The following is a 19929-nucleotide window of genomic DNA, read 5'->3' on the forward strand; positions in this document are numbered from 1 at the left end:
TCAAATAAAAACACAAGCTGTCCAAATTGTTTTCCAATTTTATTGAAAGGAACAGTGTTTCCTCCGGATATCTAAAAAAAAAAGCTTCCACTTCGCTATCCTTGGAACAGCTGAAACATAAGATCAGAACTGAAGTGTATCCCAAAGTCCACAGTAGAATTAAAAACTTTGTACAGTATAATTATCAGTCTTTCAAAATAAAAAAACTCTTGACGGAACAGAAAAAAAAAAACAAACACTAAAACACTTTTGTGTGCTAAAGCATCTGTGTGAGCGCGTGTATGGTTATTTGTACAGATGTAAAAACCAGTCCTGTGGACGTGCGTTTTTATTCTCTATGACAGTCTGTTAAGATTACATTCTTCCAGCGGTTTCGGTTTATCGAATCCTCTTCTGCTGGCGCGCGCGGTAGATGTCGTGAATGGGTGGAGCTATGGCTCCCTTGTCGTCCTCCTCATCGGAGTCGGCGTTTGGCCTCTTGAGGGACTTGGCGGTAGCGTGGTTCTCCATGGGGCCGTTGCCCTCCCCTGCCGCCTCAGGCTGTCTGCCGGTGATGAGCTCCACAGCAGCATCAACACCTGAACACAATCAGTCGTATTGTAAGCAGGACAATGAAAAACTAAGAGAATATTTTAATGGGATGATACAACTCAATGTCTTTTGTTTGGATTTTATGTGAATAAAGCAACAGAGACTAGTGTAACCCACATGTATATGTGTGGTACTGTTAGTGGTATTTTATTTCTGTAGGATTTTGTTTTGTTATTTAATGTTCCCAGCAATTTAGTTATATTTTCATTTTGAGTTTTCTTGTCATACCAGAAACCGCCAGCAGGTGGCTTGTGAGTTACACTCTGGTTTAGACAGCAGGAAACTATTATAAGAAGAAGAAGAAAACCGTAGCTGGCAGTAGCACGTTGTGCGAATTACTGCATGCTATAAGATAAATTCTTGATTAATTCCGGTAACGGTTAAGAGAAAAGAAGATCCGTGACCTGATCCCTGGCAGTAAAACACATTTTTACTGTGATTTTCTCTGGTGAGTGTTGTAACGTGTTTTTGCAACCGAAATTAAGCTAATGCTAACTGGCGTCATAGGCATTACTGCTCATATATTCCGACAAGGAAGAACAGAGAAACGTAAATAAAACCAATCGGAGAAACGTGTGAGATTAAAATGATGATTTTCACTGTATTGCATTTTTTTGTTATGTACAAACTAAGAGGTCGGATACAGTGTGATACGTTTGTTTTGCAAGCTTGCCATTAGTTGAATGTTATTTTTGTGATAAATGGAATTTATTGCTTCCTGCATACTTTTGAAACTTAATAGTTAATTAAGTTCTATATATATGCAGGTGGGTTTTTTTCAGAACCCCATGCAACTTTGAAGACTGTGCAGCTGCATAGCATCGCAGGCCTGGATTGGATTGCTGAGCTCCAGGGTTCAACCCAAGACCTGGGACTGCTGGATCCGCTGCCTACTTTGCTCTGGATAAGATAAGATTTTGGATCCAAAGAAACACATGGCCATTTAACAAAGACTTGACTGACTGACTTAAATTACTGAACTAAGAAAACAAAACTTCCAAAGGACGAACTGAACTATAAGGAATCTGAACCAAAAGAAAATACACTGCCTGATAAAAAAGGTGGACACTTTATGTTGGAACAAAAAAAACTGTACCGTAATATTCTGTTTCAAGTTGTATTAAATAATCTGTTCATTCTTGATAGTATGGTTGTTTGTACTTATTATCCTCCTTTTTGAACTTAGAAAGATAGACTAACTGTAACTTCAACATTGAAATCTAAGTTTCTCAACTTATCTATTCGTAAGTTACACTAGTTGGTTACATAAGTGGCGAGCCAGCCAGGAGGATTTTAGGCTATAAACAACCAATATACATAATTGATTAGTGATCAGTGTGTTATTTGATCACACTGATTAAATAACAGTGTGATCAAATATTGTCTGATAATAACCAGACAAAATATGGCTTCTGTTGCTGACATTGGTAGCGAGCATGGTGTAAATGACAGAAAATCAATCCTTTTGAAGGGCATACTTGATGATGACACAGATGAAGACATTGTAGAGGCTGTATCCTTATATGGTAGTGTCAGTAAAATAGTGAGACTCAAAGACTTTCAAGTGATTGTTGAGTTTGACTCAGAAGAGTCGCTAAAGCTCATCAGTTTCCCCTCTGTGATACAGTCTCCTAAGAACCCAGTCTCAAAATGGTGTTTGGACAGAGTTGAGGTTTTAACTACTCCCACACAATCACAGTCAGCCATTGATGAAAACCCTGAAGCCACATGTTCCTTTAAAACTGTGCAGAATGAACGGGGTAGCTCAGATAGTACTGGAAGTGAATCAGACAGCAGTGGATCATCTGTTATATTCAGTCCTCAAAAATCACAACCTCCACCCAGTAAGCCATTAAAATCTGTCTCCAAATCACAAGGTGGAACAGAGAAGCTTAAGAGGACAAGAAAGGGACAGGCAGTACGACCAAAGGAGCAAGCCATGGGCACTGCCACAACCCTAGACTCTGACATACTAAACCCACCAGATGTGCAACGAATAATAGTGGAGCATGTCATTAAGAGTGAAGCTACGACAGCTCCAGGCTCCAAGAGACTGCGTTCCTTCTCAGGCAGAGTTCCTAAACCGCCTGGTGAAGTGGATTTTGAAACATGGTGTTTACATGTTGAACTTATGTTTCAGGATGGCTATACAATGGATGTGCAGCGACGACTGATTCTGGAGAGCTTACTGTCGCCCGCAGCAGACATTGTAAAACAACTAGGCTCTCAGTCACCTCCTCAAGACTATGTAAAACTCCTCCAGTCAGCCTATGGCCTTGTTGACGACGGGGAGGAGATCTTTGCCAGGTTCCTCAGTACTCATCAGGACGCAGGTGAGAAAGCATCTGAATACATTCAGAGACTGCAGACACTTCTCAGCACTGCGATCAGACGGGGTGGTGTAAGTGAGGCCAATGCTAATAGACAACTTTACAAACAGTTTGTGCGTGGTTGCTGGGACCAGACTTTACTGTTGACCCTGCAACAGAAACTGAGAAATGATCCTGCCCCAAATTTTTCAGAGCTTCTTCTTGAATTAAGAACTGAAGAAGAAAGAAGATCTCTAAAAGTAGACAGAATGCAACGTCACCTTGGAGGGTTTAAAGCAAAACCTCTTGCCCAGTTTCATGGCATTCCAGATCCCACCCCCACAACTAATCAAGACACAGATTTAATGCAGAAATATATAACAGAGACTGAGAATTTAAGGAAACAAGTGGCTGAACTTAAACTACAGCTAACTGAAAAAAGAGCCCAAAGACGAAAGAAACACGAACAGAAACATGCCAGTGCTTCAGAACCTCAACCACCACATTTCACAGAACTGCAAGCACATCAACCTGTACACAGATCAGCTCCAAAAGCGTGGTTTTGTTTTAAATGTGGTGAAAATAACCACATTGCCCGAGAGTGCATCAATGCTCCAAACAAAGACCTTGTTGATAAAAAGAACAAAGAATTAAAGACGAAACAGCAAGAGTGGCAAGCTAAATATGCCCCAGCTTTAAACTGGACAGGGTTTCAGTAGAGGGACGCACTGAGACCTTACCAGAGTTTAGTCCCAATTTGGAGAAAAGTCCAAAGCTAGCACAAGATAACCAAAAGAACAAAAGACTGGAACAAATAGATGACATTACCAACTCCTGTTCAGCATTATCGGAGGAGGCTCTTTTGAGTGCTCTGGTTGGGTCAAAACGTACTGCTAGCTTGACTATTGATGGGGTTCACAGCGTGTGTCTTCTAGATTCTGGCTCCCAGGTAACCACAGTATCAGAGACATTTCACAAACTACACCTACCTGCACGCCCGATTCAGTCTGTGGCCAAATTGCTTGACATAGAGGGCGCAGGGGGTCAGCAAGTACCCTACTTGGGTTACATAGAACTCAATTTGTGTTTTCCAAAAGAGATTACTGGGAGACCTGAGGAAGTGAATACCCTAGCACTCATTGTACCAGACTGCAGATCAAACCAAGAGATTCCAGTTCTCATTGGGACAAATGTTTTGGATGTGCTTTATGAGACATTCACATCCTACAAAGAGTCAGACACAAGTGTCAGACATTGTGACAGCATTCCAGTGATCCAAACTATGTTCAACAGAATCAAAGTTGATAAGAGAAGTGGTAAAACAGGAAAAGTTAAGCTGTTGAGCAGAAAATGTGTCGCAGTACCAGCTGGTGAAAAAGCTGTATTGACAGGCTATGCCAGACATGTTGATATAAACCCAGGTAGTCCTCTGCTAGTAGAATCCACAGCATCATGCTTGCCTGGGGGTTTCCTATTTTGCAACTACATTATGACAGCTCCCTCAAAGGCTTCTTTTAAGCTTCCTATTCTGGTCAAGAACGAGAGTGCTCATACAATCAGAATCCCTGCTGGTCAAACAGTGGCTGAACTATATGCCCCCTTGTCAGTGTGCTCTTTAGCTTCAGGCTTGAGTAGTAACACAAGGACTAGCTCTCAGTCTCCAAAGTCTGTTGCTGAGTTTGATAACATCAAAACCACTACAGACAGCCCACTTAAGTTTGACTTAACTGATACTCCTCTCTCCGAAGAATGGAGGCAGAGAATTATGGAAAAGCTCAACTCAATGTCAGATGTTTTTGCCATGCATGATTTGGATTATGGACACACAACTGCTGTGAAGCATCACATTCGACTTTCGGATGCAACTCCATTCAAACAACGACCCAGACCTATACACCCCTCGGACTATGAAGCTGTCAGACAGCATTTAAAAGAACTTTGTGAGGCTAACGTTATTCGTGAATCTGAGAGTCCATTCGCATCACCGATTGTGGTGGTTAAAAAGAAAAACGGGGCCATTAGGTTATGCGTCGATTACAGAAAATTAAACAATCAAACCATCAAAGATGCATACGCCCTACCAAACATTGAAGAAGCTTTTTCAGCCTTAACAGGCTCAAAATGGTTTTCTGTTATGGACTTAAAGTCTGGATATTATCAAGTTGAGGTTGAGGAAAGTGACAAACATAAGACAGCATTTGTTACTCCTGTGGGATTTTGGGAGTTTAATAGAATGCCCCAGGGAGTCACCAATGCGCCTAGCACATTTCAACGTGTTATGGAAAAGTGCATGGGAAGTCTCAACCTCAAAGAGGTCCTAGTCTTTCTGGACGACCTCATTGTGTTCTCAAGTTCATTGGAGGAGCATGAGGAGCGCCTCATGCGTGTCCTGTCAAAACTCAGAGAATTTGGACTCAAACTTTCCCCGGACAAGTGCCATTTTTTCAGGAAGTCTGTTAAATATCTCGGTCATATTGTCTCAGAGAAAGGCGTGGAGACTGACCCTGAAAAAATAGCTGCCCTCACCACCTGGCCAAAACCCAGAAACATAAAAGAGCTCAAATCATTTTTAGGGTTTGCAGGCTATTACAGGAGGTTCATTAAGGACTACTCTAAAATCGCAAGGCCCTTAAATGATCTCACTGCAGGTTGTTACCCCCCCAGAAGGTCTAACAGAGCAGGAACAAAGCACAGCTCTATTATAGATCCAAGGAGACCTTTTGCTGATAAGTGGACGGCCAACTGTGACGAATCCTTCAACACTCTGATACACAAACTGACAACAGCTCCAGTTTTAGGCTTTGCAGATGCTAAACAGCCCTACATCCTTCATACGGATGCAAGTATTCATGGACTCGGTGCAGCTCTTTACCAAGAGCAAGATGGGCATCTGAGAGTAATAGCTTTTGCAAGCCGGGGTCTGTCCAACTGTGAAAAAAGATACCCAACACATAAACTGGAGTTCCTTGCCCTAAAATGGGCAGTAACGGACAAGTTTTTCGATTATCTCTATGGTGCCAAGTTTACTGTTGTGACGGACAATAACCCTTTAACATATGTCCTGACGTCCGCCAAGTTAGATGCAGCTGGTCACAGATGGTTGGCTGCACTTGCCACCTTTGACTTTCGTATTCAGTACAGGGCTGGAAAATCAAACCAAGATGCCGACGGTCTCTCCCGCAGACCTCATGTACAAGATGAAATGGACAACTCTGCTAAAGATGAGGACGACCGTATTGACCGGTTCATGTCTGACATCACTCAGAACGTGACTGTTTCTCCAGAAGTAGTACGTGCAATATGCCAACGACACATTGTCCACTCAGAATTTCAACCACAGTCTGAGTTGCCCTTCCTTGGCTTTATTGAGTGTGTTGCTATTGATGCAAATGCTATTCCACCAGATTACAGCCGCACAGACATTTTGCCTGGCTCATGCACTTTACCACAAATGTCTCAACGTGACTGGGCTTTAGAGCAGAAGAAAGACCCATCCATCAGCAGGGTCGTAACCTTGTTAATGGGGGGGAGGAGACCACCTCACAGAACGCAACAAAAGGAAGACAGAGAAGTCCAGCTCATGTTACGGCTATGGGACCAACTAGTTATGAGAGATGAAGTGCTTTACCGGAAAAGACTTCTAAATGGTGTACCATCTTTCCAACTAGTTCTGCCGAGGACTTTTCGAAATGAGGCTTTGGACAGCCTACATGACTGTATGGGACATATGGGTGTAGATCGCACCACAGATCTGGTTCGTGCACGCTTTTATTGGCCACACATGCTCACTGACATAAACAACAAAATACACACATGTGAGAGGTGCATCAGACAAAAAGCCAGAGCTGAACACAGTGCTCCTTTGGTGAACATTTGTACCAGCAGACCGCTGGAGCTAGTCTGCATGGACTACCTGTCCTTGGAATCTGATGAAAAAGGGTCAAAAAATATACTCGTAATCACTGACCACTTCACCAAGTACGCAGTGGCAGTACCCACAGTTGACCAAAAAGCAAAAACCGTGGCCAAAGCCTTGTGGAATAATTTTTTTATTCACTACGGCCTGCCGGAGCGTTTGCATAGTGATCAGGGCCGGGATTTTGAGTCCACACTGATCAGAGAGCTATGCAATCTGCTTGGAATAAAAAAAACAAGAACGACTCCTTATCATCCACGTGGCAATCCTGTGGAAAGATTTAACAGGACACTCCTTGCCTGTTGGGCACCTTACAAGAAGAGGATAAGTTAAGGTGGAGGGATTTTGTGCAGCCATTGGTGCATGCCTATAATTGCACAAAAAATGACACGACTGGATACTCACCTTATCAGCTCATGTTTGGACGACAACCAAACTTACCCATTGACATTGCATTTGGACTCGACAAGCCTACTGGGAGGGGCGAAACACATAGTCAGTATGTAAAAGGCCTCAGAGACAGTTTGACAGAGAGTTACAAAATTGCTATTGAACATAGCGAAAAGACTGCCTCTTACAACAAACAGAGATTTGACAACAAGGTGAGGGAGTCTAAGCTCGAAGTGGGAGATCGTGTGTTAGTGAAAAATGTAGGTCTCCGTGGTAAACACAAGATTTCCAACAGGTGGACTAACACTGTTTACAAAGTGATTAAACAGATAGACAACCTCCCTGTTTATGTAGTAGCTCCCTTTGATGATGTGGGTCCAGAAAGAGTCTTGCATAGAGACTTGTTACTGCCCTGTGGGTTTCTGTCAGTTGCAAAAGAGCAACCTGAGCCCATAACACAAACCCAAACAAGGAAGTCTAAAAGACTGCAGTCAAGTGCGACAAAAAGAGGTGCTGGACATGAAGTTCCAGAGGATTCGCTGCTGGACAGCGCGGATGAAGATGTGGAGTATTATTACTATCCTCCTACAAAGATGGTGACTGATGTTGGAACCCGAAACGATGATGAACAGGACAGAGACATGCAAATTGGATCTGAAGACCAAGTGTTGGACACAACTGAACTTGCCAGTGAGAGAACAGAAACTGACAATACAGAACAGGACGTGACAAACGAACATGTTTCAGTGCCATCACTTAATCCTGAAGCTTCACCATTTGAGCCACAAGAGCCAAAAGAGACCGTATCAGAAGAGCAGCAGCTCAAGGGTGAGTTAACCCAGTCACCCACACCTCGAATGTCCATCCAACCACCAGACCATGTCATAATAGATATTGGCAACCCTGAAACGTCTGAAACTGTTATCCCTATTGGAACGGACAACCCTGAAGGGAATGTTGAAGTAAGGAGATCAACAAGAGAAAGAACCCATCCCAAGAGACTCACCTACCCATCCTTAGGAAACCCACTTCTGGTAGTTATGCAGTCTTTACTTGGTGGCTTAGACAACGCACTACAAATAGCCCTTGAACGTGACTTTTATGCCCCTGTATTTGATGCTTAGGAGATGTTGACATGCAGGGACGCATGCAATTAATGGGGGGGAGGATGTAACCCACATGTATATGTGTGGTACTGTTAGTGGTATTTTATTTCTGTAGGATTTTGTTTTGTTATTTAATGTTCCCAGCAATTTAGTTATATTTTCATTTTGAGTTTTCTTGTCATACCAGAAACCGCCAGCAGGTGGCTTGTGAGTTACACTCTGGTTTAGACAGCAGGAAACTATTATAAGAAGAAGAAGAAAACCGTAGCTGGCAGTAGCACGTTGTGCGAATTACTGCATGCTATAAGATAAATTCTTGATTAATTCCGGTAACGGTTAAGAGAAAAGAAGATCCGTGACCTGATCCCTGGCAGTAAAACACATTTTTACTGTGATTTTCTCTGGTGAGTGTTGTAACGTGTTTTTGCAACCGAAATTAAGCTAATGCTAACTGGCGTCATAGGCATTACTGCTCATATATTCCGACAAGGAAGAACAGAGAAACGTAAATAAAACCAATCGGAGAAACGTGTGAGATTAAAATGATGATTTTCACTGTATTGCATTTTTTTGTTATGTACAAACTAAGAGGTCGGATACAGTGTGATACGTTTGTTTTGCAAGCTTGCCATTAGTTGAATGTTATTTTTGTGATAAATGGAATTTATTGCTTCCTGCATACTTTTGAAACTTAATAGTTAATTAAGTTCTATATATATGCAGGTGGGTTTTTTTCAGAACCCCATGCAACTTTGAAGACTGTGCAGCTGCATAGCATCGCAGGCCTGGATTGGATTGCTGAGCTCCAGGGTTCAACCCAAGACCTGGGACTGCTGGATCCGCTGCCTACTTTGCTCTGGATAAGATAAGATTTTGGATCCAAAGAAACACATGGCCATTTAACAAAGACTTGACTGACTGACTTAAATTACTGAACTAAGAAAACAAAACTTCCAAAGGACGAACTGAACTATAAGGAATCTGAACCAAAAGAAAATACACTGCCTGATAAAAAAGGTGGACACTTTATGTTGGAACAAAAAAAACTGTACCGTAATATTCTGTTTCAAGTTGTATTAAATAATCTGTTCATTCTTGATAGTATGGTTGTTTGTACTTATTATCCTCCTTTTTGAACTTAGAAAGATAGACTAACTGTAACTTCAACATTGAAATCTAAGTTTCTCAACTTATCTATTCGTAAGTTACACTAGTTGGTTACACTAGCTTGGGGAGAAAGAGGCAGTATTTCCAGAAGAATTTGAAATTCTAAACCTGAAAAGTGTGGCTTGCATGTGAATGCAGCCCCTTTTATTTTGATGGCCCTAAATAAAATTAACTGCAACCAGTTGGCTTTCAGACATCATTAGATTAGTAAATAGAGTCCACCTGTGTGTAATTTAATCTCAGTCTAAATCCAAGCTGGAGAACATGTTTTACATTGTTCCAAGACCAAGGAACAAAGTAAAACATTATGTCAAGTTTTCAACTTTTCAAGGAGGAGTGGTATAAAGAAAATAATTGTTCAAATAAAAATAATGTAATAAGCACTGTAAAGACAGTCGAAGTTCATGTTGGGGGACAGAGAAAACATATGAAAGGAGGTCTTCTGGTCAGATGAGGCAAAAACTGAACTTTTGTCTCATCTGCCTCATTGACTTCCACCTCACTATTATATACTTCTATGTGCTTGTAACATAACACACCTTAAACAAAAACGTAAAATTCAAGAGGTCTGAATATTTTTGTGAGGTGCTGAAAGTCTTTTCCTTTAGACTGAAAGTATTCAGCTAATTACTGGACAACATTTCTGTTGCTTCTCGAACAGAGACAACAAACAAACTTACTCTCAGGAAGAGTACATCTCCTAAAAGTTTCCATGAGCTCATCCACTTGAACAAAGGGACCCTGTGGACAGAAACAATTGAAAACTGAACACTGCTGCTGCTGACAACTCATTAAAGATGAGTCTGGTAGCGTTAACCGGCCGTAACTTACAGTGAAACACGTAGGTGGAGGGAGCAGCTTCATTAGGACAACAGCAGCTGGAGGGACTGGGAAAACTCCACCAGGGACCGGGTGTAGACCTGGAGCTGTGGGGAGGAACAGAGGTATGATCAAAGATGAATCCATTTACACATTAGGTCTATTTAGAGGGAAAACAGTGGAAAGACAGCAGCAGGCCACTGAAAATAGAACTCAACACACAAAAATTAACCCTGCCTGAAATATTTGGGATTACATACGAGCGAGGTGACGTGGCTGATACGGGATCATCTGATTGGTGTCTGGTTTGGGATACTCTGGTTTACGATCAGGATCGTCCTTTAGTGTAGGCACAGAGGGAGCCACCACAGCTTCAGGGAGCATTGCTGCCAGTTTGGCACGAGACACATCCTACAAACAAGCAGAAAGACGTGTCAAACATCATCACACCTGATCACAAAGTCTTTCTTGGCTCAACTGCACTGGCAGTCACGATTCAAAGTCATGTATCAGGAAGAAAAACACACCTTGTAACCAAGGGCTTTGAGTTCACTGGTAGAGCAGGGATAAAGGTCCATGAACTTGTATCTATCTACAAGCAAAGCCGTTTCTTTCCCCTCATACTCGTCTTTGAAGGCTGTGAAACGTCGGCGCTCTACTTTCAGAATACTGGCCAGGTCTCCGATGTTGCTCTCGAACGCCAAGAACCGAGCCCAGATCTCACTGAGGAGAAGATGCATGTCACAGTTCACTGGTTTGGACCGATATCTTAAACTCAGACGTGCACAGACAACACAGCCAAATGCTTGACATTACCCTGATTTCTCTGGGGATAGGCTTCCAGAGGTGAGGACCCGTTCGAACAAAACCCTAGTGTTGTTATCCTCTGAGAAAAGAATGAGACACATCAAAAAAACGTCTGTAAAAGCAAGCAGCAAAGCTACAGGAAGGTGAACAATTTAGAGAATGGCACAAACCATTAAGGTGGGAGAGGTAATCAATGTAGGCAAGTATGTACTCTGGAATGTCTCCATACTTCTTCAAACCCAGCTCAAAAATCTTAAAGGCCACTGATTTATCCTGTTGAGAAAAACACAAGCAAGATTTTGAAGCATCTGTGTGTCCAGCCACTCCTCAAACCACGCACCGAACTTCTGCTTCGTCTTACTTTGCTGCAGTAGTATTCCATCAGAGCTGCAGACACGTAGACGTGGTGACGCGTGCGTAGGTCCTCTCGAGCCTTTTTGAAGATGGCGCGACCTGATTTGATGCCCTCTGCCCTCCTGGCGAACTTCATGTACTGGATGTAGACCAGCGTGGGGTCGATGTCCTCAATCGCAAGCAGTTTGTTGTAGATGCTGTGCACTTTCTCGTACTTCATGCGACTCTGAGAGAGTGACACAAAAATAACGCTGATGGGGAGGTACATAATGAATTGGTTAGTTTGTTCTGAACACGTAGCTGGACACTCACTTCTTCGTAATCAGCAAACGCAAAGTAGAGGAGCATGTTCTTTTTGAGGAGAGTCCCAATGGCACGTTCATAGATGTTAGCTGCCTCGTCGCTGAACAGCTTTGAATTATTCATGTCCTGAAAGAAAGAAGAAGAACAAAAAATGAGGAATTAAGACATAAGATTTATCTGATATTTAATATCTGAAAATTATTCAGGTTCAGTCTTGAAAGTATAGGTGTGTCTTACTCCTTTCTCTGCCAGTAGCTTGCTGGACTGCTCCAGGTACTGAGCTGCCTCGTACCAAATGTCGGGATGGTGGCCCAGAACCAGCAGGCACTGCTCATAGGCAAACATCACTGCATCCAATCAAATTAAAAAGCAATTAAATAAAAATGTTCCTGCAGCGCAACAGTAAAATAAAGGGATTCGTGTCAGAAAAGAGTAAAACTCTGCCCTCTAGTGTCGTATCTGCAGGTAAGAAACTACATATGACAACCAAAAAACTGTTTTGAGACAAGCCCACCAACATTTAACATTGCACTTAGTGTTACCTCTCTTTGTGATGAGGGTCTGGTCTTCTGTGCGGAGTGGGTTGCTTTTTTCCCACTGAATGTACTTTTTCCACATTTCCACTTGCTGGGCCTCCTGAGGGGAGTTCTGTGGTGGAACTGAAGGTGCGTTTCTGTCAAGCCCTTTCATTACTGTCTCATACTCCTGCATTACAAAAACCACCCAACAGCCTGTGTCAGTTACCCAGAACAGTATTTGGTGCATTATTCAGTGGGAATCTGATTTCTCACCTTTGCCACTCTCCTTGCATTCATGTAATCCCTGCTGCGATCTTCAATCATCTTTTTAGCCAAATGCACATTGATACCCTGTAAATAAAACCCATAGATTAATCCTGCTTTTGTTCCTGTTGAAACTCTAAATCTACATATATTTTGCTTGATAGCTTTTGGCATCCATTGTAAGTTTCTGTGTAACGTTTACACAGAAAAACTTGCTCAACTTTGTTCAAAATAACGGAATTCCTACATCGCTAATAAGACCAAACACTATAACTCATGTCAGTCTTTTTATATTTCAAGTACAGTAACTGTCATACACCCTGCTTGCATGAATGTGTCCAAAACTATTTCTGTTCTGGAATTGTGATTTGTTTTCCAAAATTCAACACCTAATCTCCTGCAGTACTAATATCAGAACTTTTGATTTTATGGTTTTAGATCAAATACTTTGAATTAAAGCCACTCTGGAAAGCATTGGGGCATTTTGCTGACTGATCTAGATTCTGCTGAGAAAAAAGTATGTTTAGAATGAATTGATATAAATGTGTAATTATTGCTTTGTGATTTTCTTTGCCTTCAACAGAAAGCCAATCCAGATGGAAACCAAAATACTACCACCACCATGTTTCATTATGCTTCTTCTTTGGGAGTGTCTAGCCAGTAAATATGTATGTCAGCTAAAGGAAACAACCATGTGATTTTTCACAGCTCTTAGTACCAGGCAGCAGCATTTGCTTTGGATGACAGAATGGCAAATATGCACACTCATAACGTAAAATGCATTAGGTGCCCAAACAAAATGAAGATGTTTGACTAGTTTATGCTATTATAAAACAAGGGACCTCCTTCCAACTGATCAAGTTGGTTGATAACTCTTAATTACAATTTCACTTTAAAACTGAACTCTAATCCTGACAGTTCAATAATCTTTAAACTATTTTATGTAGTTTACATGGATAAATATGTTCTTATGTTCTCCTTTGCAACTGTTGTAAGTGAAGCTTTTAAGCTCATTTAAAAAGAAAAAAAAAAACCACAATTACATGCAGAAGAAAAATACTAAACATTGATTGGCTCACTTGCCTCTTCATATTTGCTATAATCTCTCCAGAGCTGTTCAATGTTTATCATTGGGTTCACGCAACCTCTTTGGTAGACTCTCCGAACCGCAGTGATTCTTTGATTTTCTGCGTACGAGCCCACTGCCTCACTAATAGAAGACACAAAACAAACAAGATTATAGTTTTTAATGCAGGTTACGATAAAATTAAGGTCAACAAATTGAAAAAAAAAAAAAACAACAAAAAAACCCACTTACACTCCTTTTAGGAAATTTATGTAGTCGACCCAAATCTGAGAGAAAGAAATAATAGCAAGTCAGATAAGAGCGCTGAATAGAAACTAAAACAACCTGATAAAAGTTCATATTTGCAGACCTGATAGGACATAATTTCCATCCCAATTTTATCAAGGGCGAAATCATACGCCTGGGCCATCTTCTCTCTGAGAATAAGGGAATGAAATTATTTACATTCTCTTCACATGTTGGATCTCATAATTCAGAATGTCTTACTTGTAGCTGGGAAGCTTCCCTTTGGTCTCTCGAACATATGCAAGGTAGCATTTCCACAAGTCAATGTGCAACACTTTCATTAGGCATCTCTGAAACAGCTGCAACAAGATGCGAGAACATGCAGAAAAAAACATTTTACATTTACTCTATAAGAAATAAATCACATATACAATCTGACTTATGTAGCAACCAAATAGCTGGTCAAATGTCCCATGAGGCAAAAACTGTTTCCATCATTAATATATTTTTTAAATTTTTTATCTATCCGATCTTCAAGCTACAGTTCGACGCTTGCAGAACTTTTGACTATATGCTGAAATAAATGGTTAAAATCAGAAATGAGCAGGCCCTTAAACATTTGAAGACTTGATTAAAGTGAAGCAACATAAAAGGTACACGCAACATCAAGCATATTACATATAGATGAAAATATGTGAAAATAACTACTCCTTGCATCAACATTGAAGACGGATAGTTCAAAGGTTATTGAAAAGGCACGCCAAAAGATACTAGTTGAACTTTAAAAAAAAAAAAATCTATTCTTACATATTCAGCCTACAATTAAACAGAGCTACAACACTGAAAACGAGCTTTCAGTTTTGGGCACTTACCTTCTCTACCTTGTCATAGTTTTTAGCCTTTATCTGCAAATAAAAGTGTAAAAACTTATAAATGTAAAGCTCAAAGGAAACATGCATTCATGCAGTTTTAATAATTCAAACACACACATCCACACAACGCTAAAAATCAACAGTGATATTCACACAAGAATGACAACTAACTTTTAGAAAGGGGTTTATTTTATTTTATTTCCACTTGCGCCACATAAGCCAAGAAAACGCAATAGAAAAACAAACAATTCATATTGTCAAAATTAATTTAACTGTAGTAAGCCGAGCTTTTAAAATCAAAAATATCTGAAATATTAAATAACCATCCTACAATAAATTTTAGGGGTGCATGGCTAAAAAATTAGTTCACTGATGATAATCTTCTGCCTTTAAAGAATCTTTTGGCCCTTTCCAGTAACAACACTGATTGAAAAGTTTTGCTAATAAGTAAAAATAAACATTTTAATGCCACACATAATTTTGAGCAATAATTGTATCATAATAAACCCAAGTAAAAAATGTTGTACATTAGTATAACATCCCTGCCTCTTCACATCCTACATACCATCTTATCTCACTTAAATCCTTCCTGCTAAACATTTAAAATCATTGGGATTTTTTTGGACACAAATGTTTAAATTATGTGTGGGTTTAAGATTAAAGTCTCATCCTTGTGAAACTGCAAATGGGCAGAGATAGGGATATTAGTGAAATGGTTTCATCTTTTCAGGTATCCTACTCCTTAAAAAAAACTGAATACAAGGCTGAGAGGTGTGGGAGGGTATACAGACTAGAAGAATAGGAATAAGGAAATCCTGAACACATCCTGCAAATATTTAGTTCACTTTTCATAAAATGCAAGAAATACAGCATAGAACCTTAATCTTTAAGTTTTTAATACAGAATGTTACAGTTGACATAGTGTTTCGAGGTACACCACAAAAGAAGTGTTTTTAGTCAAACTAGACTTGAAATCTGCATCATAACTTACAAGCGACCTTATTTGGCATAAATGTGTCATAGGAGAGTCAGAACAACTTGAAATTCTGGCCCTACTGCACACAAACTAAAACAGTCTTGCCCGCTTAAATTTAGCATTTCAAATTCAGGTCAAGACGATTCCATCTTCGCACTAAAGAAAAGCACAGATTTAAACCTCCAAACATTTTGTCAAAATACTTTCAAGAAGTTTTTATGTAAAAGCAGTTTTTCTTCACAATAGGTTGTCATTAGTGAAAAGGACAAATTTAACTTCTTCAAATTAAAAACTGAGCTCCAGTTTCTCCGAGTCCACTTCTCAGCGATGGCTACAGCTGGCTCCTAAGCCTTTGTGTGGTTTGCAGAGACGTGCAGTAAAGCTCCAGTTCAGCTGCCAATGCCCAAACTCAACAGCCTTTGATAGTCAAGAGTATAATCTTACACACATTACTGCAGGAAAATATTTACAGAGGGCTATTTCCAATCACCTTTCTCAAAGTTTATCTACCAAATGTGTTAAGAGCACAAGGAGTGTAAATCTTTAAAAAAGTATTGATTAGGTTTAGAGAAGTTTCCTCAATGAATATTAGTTGTTTACAGCACCATGAGTCTATATTAGTATATCTACTAACTCCAGTCTTGGGCACCTAATAAATGAATCTTCGTAGGACTTGTCTCGCCCCCAAATCCATATTTTATAATGCGGCAGGGGAAACAACTCAAGCTAAGCTGGGTCTCTTGTATGTATAGATGGCCTAGCAGGCAAATGGCAATAATATGCAGAGAAATTTTTTATTTTGTACATTTTGGGGAATTTCCAATGTGGTCCTCAGCTGTTCTGTTTGAATACCAAGAAATTAGCACATACATATACTTACCACAAGGGGGAGCAGCTATACTAAGAATGGCTTTGTGTATGTCATTGATTATAATCCTAGGAGACTTTAATTGGTTTGATAATTCTAATAGTGTTATTTCAAAAATTTAATCTTTGTGATTGTTCAAATCTAACCAATACAGCTGATTTGAGGAAATGCAGGTATTTGGAGTTAAATGGAGGACAGAAAAAGCATCTGGCAAAAGTATTCACACCCATTAAGCTTGTTTGAATTTTGACACGTTACAACCAAACCTTAGAACGTGTTATTGGGAATTTATGTAATAAAGAAGCAGAAAGTCATGCATGATGTCACACTGGAGTGAGCAATGCTTCATCAGAAAATGTCAAGGAAGACTTTATAGGGAAAAAGAGGGACAGACAAAGCCTCATGCTGTAGCGATACTTTTCTGAAGCAAGAGAAGTGTGATCTGGTTAGACTTGAAAAAAGAAACTTGCTAAAACCTCAAGTACTTAAGACAGGGGAAGAGATTAATCTTAAAGCAGATGACAGAATATATAAACAATGGAATAGTGTAGATAAAAAACAAAGGGAAAAAAAAGTTATATTTAGAGCATGCTAGTAGAGGTGCCAAAATGTAATTGTAGTGAAAAGTGGTTAAAAGATCTCAGCCACAGGGACTGAATATAGACGCCAAATTTACAGGTCTTTATTTTCAACAAATATTGAAAATCATGCATTTTCCTTCCCCTTTATAATTACATGCTGCTTTGTGTAGGTCTTTCACTTAAAATTCTTATAAAAATGTAAAAGTTCACAACTGTAACAAAAATGGTAAAAGGTTTATGGAAATAAATACTTTTGCAAGGCACTCTGTAAAAAACAAAACAAAATGTTGATGCTGGATTTGTGTAACCTTTTTAATTGTCTTTGTATAAGCTTTGTCAATTTTATTTTTTATATCAAACATTGATTAACAATTTGAAGTGGCAATATGTACAAACAGCTAAACATATTTGTCCTTTTCTGAAAAATATTTCAGTTCTTTCTGGCTAAGAATCCCAAATCATCTGTTTAACAATCCATAAGGGTCATAAATCACACTAAAGTTGCATTTCTTTGATACTGTCAACTCTACACTTATCTTTAAAATAAATAAACACCAATAATATCCTTCTGGTTTATTTGTCTTGTTCTGTTTTATGGTAACAAATAATGACTTGGATCACACTATATTATCTTTATGGTTGTATTTGCTGCTAACATCGTCACTGCTATAACAACTTTAATGCAAATAAGAAAAATATTTAAGGGTTGAGGTCTATCGTGAAAAAGAGAAAATTTGTTTTCCCAAATTCATAGAGCAATGGCAGAAAGTTAGTGTGAGGCAGAATACATGAGGACGTTTTATTTGGAGGAAACTCTACAATCTAAATACACTCACATTTTTGTTAGAACTAATCATCGGGTGTAAGGGAAATTAAATCTGGTCAAACTGCTGGTTGGATGAAAGTAAAACTTATTCTTGGCAAACTAAAAAAATAAAAAATAAGCAAAGGGTCACAGTTTGTGTGTTCAGGAGAAGTGGGGCGAAAGGTCTCAAGAAAAGAATGGCCCACACAATAAAGATCGTCCTTTATGAAAATAACCCAAAAGAAATGACACAGGAGGCAATAAATTGACACGACAAGTGAATAAAAGGCTAATGCACTCCAATACCATTAAAATAGTTTTAATACTGTTGCAGACCAAACATGCAACAAATGCACTTTACCCCATATTTAATATGCCGCAGATGATATGTAATCTTTCGTTTAACCTGGAAACATGAGGAATTACCCTTAAATAATTATAGATAATAACCCCTTCTTGCTTAAAGGCACAATTCCTAATGAGCATTAGTAGAGCCCAACTGCAAAGTGTTTTGTATCAATTTTTATAAATGGTTCATTAGAAGGTTTCTCACTTTGTACACTTTGTTTTAGGAAACTGTGAGAATTCTTTAGCTTTCGAAGAACATCTTTGAGATTAGACAAAAAGGCTCAAAACAAGAATTGTGACTTTAAACTCCATTGAAGTCAGATACATTTGGATTGTGTGAAAATCACATAGTTGATTATGTTAGAATAAGTCTCAGCCATGCACACAAGGGAAAAGAATAAAAAAGTATTAACCTCGGCTTCAATGAACAGTTTCCAGAATCTGCCAGAACTCGGGAACTGTGAGACAAGTCGCTCATGGGTCTTCCTTGCTTTATCTATGGGTTGATTCTACAGGAGAAGATTGCATTTACATTCCACTCACTATTTAACATAACAATGGCAATCTTGCCAATCATGAGGTGGAAGACGAAATCTAAAGTTTCGTATTGGACTAAATTCTAACCCCAAGCCCACCACCCTCATTCCCAGTTTCCTTATCCCCAGTAATACAACTCGGTGTCACTAAACCTGTGCTTCTCGAATCAGAATGCTCCATGCGTCAAGGTCATATGGGTTTTCTTCCAACTTCTTCTCTGCTTTCTTCACCTTCTCAGGAATATACTCAGCTGCTGTCTGTAACACAAAAAAAAAGCAACAAGCAATGTTGTTAGCCAACTCAAAATGCTTGTAGTAATGTGATGCGAGGGCCCACATGGCGCTGGACACTCACACAGGAGGTATTCGTGTTATTCATTATCAGACCCTAAACATCATAAAAACGAAAAGCAGCACAAAATCGAGATAAATCGGCTGAAATACGCGTTTTCCCTGGGTAGCTTGGTTTTTCTAGCTGGCGCCATTAAATGGAACCTTACACAGAAATATCTAGGGTAAAAATAATGCATTAGCTATCAGAAACTGCAAAGTAACACGACTGTGAACTAATGTTAGCTCGTAGTGTTAGTATCGGCTAGCTTCACGTTGCGACAAAAGCAGCTGAATCAATATGGCGCACGACCACGCCACAAAAAAACCCTAAGTACATGACTTATACGCGTTTGATTCCCCCGATAAAGCTGCACACAGTGAACATTCCGAACTAATTTACGTGCCTAACAACGCTGCATGATAAAACATTAGCTATGACACAAATATCCCTCTAGCTTGGCCATGAATAGAACTGCGTGTTGCTACCTGCTCGGCTGTTCCCTCCGTCGACATGGCTGGAGTATCTGCCTCAAAAGTTAACAACCACTGCAACTAACACCGAAATAAGCAAGATGCAGGAATTTTCTTTAAAACTACTAGGTCATCGGCATAGTTTTAGGGTGATTTTTTTACGTTGCCTTCGAGCAGCTAACAGCTCAACGGCTGGACTGGCCGATGACTAAAATGGCGAGAAGGCAGACAGTAGTGTTCCGTTGCGCGTGCAGGAACAACAAAGCTACTTCCGGCTGTCAGA

General features: G+C 39.8%; 1 protein-coding gene across 1 annotated transcript; it reads right to left on the reverse strand.

Moving 5' to 3' along the window:
* Nucleotides 1-25: 25 nt before the first annotated feature.
* On the reverse strand, nucleotides 26-19897 carry cstf3 (cleavage stimulation factor subunit 3). The gene is made up of 20 exons (XM_023332208.1): nucleotides 19662-19897; nucleotides 18996-19100; nucleotides 18720-18815; nucleotides 14729-14761; nucleotides 14118-14215; nucleotides 13981-14047; nucleotides 13863-13897; nucleotides 13628-13754; nucleotides 12554-12631; nucleotides 12305-12467; nucleotides 12000-12109; nucleotides 11772-11888; nucleotides 11467-11685; nucleotides 11276-11378; nucleotides 11115-11184; nucleotides 10826-11021; nucleotides 10559-10709; nucleotides 10311-10405; nucleotides 10160-10220; nucleotides 26-578 (listed from the first exon to the last, which is right to left on the reverse strand). The coding sequence occupies exons 1-20, from the start codon at nucleotides 19686-19688 to the stop codon at nucleotides 379-381; spliced, it is 2151 nt and encodes a 716-aa protein (XP_023187976.1). The 5' UTR covers nucleotides 19689-19897; the 3' UTR covers nucleotides 26-378.
* Between the last annotated feature and the right edge of the window lie 32 nt (nucleotides 19898-19929).

Source organism: Xiphophorus maculatus, chromosome 4 (genome assembly GCF_002775205.1).
Source record: "Xiphophorus maculatus strain JP 163 A chromosome 4, X_maculatus-5.0-male, whole genome shotgun sequence".
NCBI classification, from domain to species: Eukaryota; Metazoa; Chordata; class Actinopteri; order Cyprinodontiformes; family Poeciliidae; genus Xiphophorus; species Xiphophorus maculatus.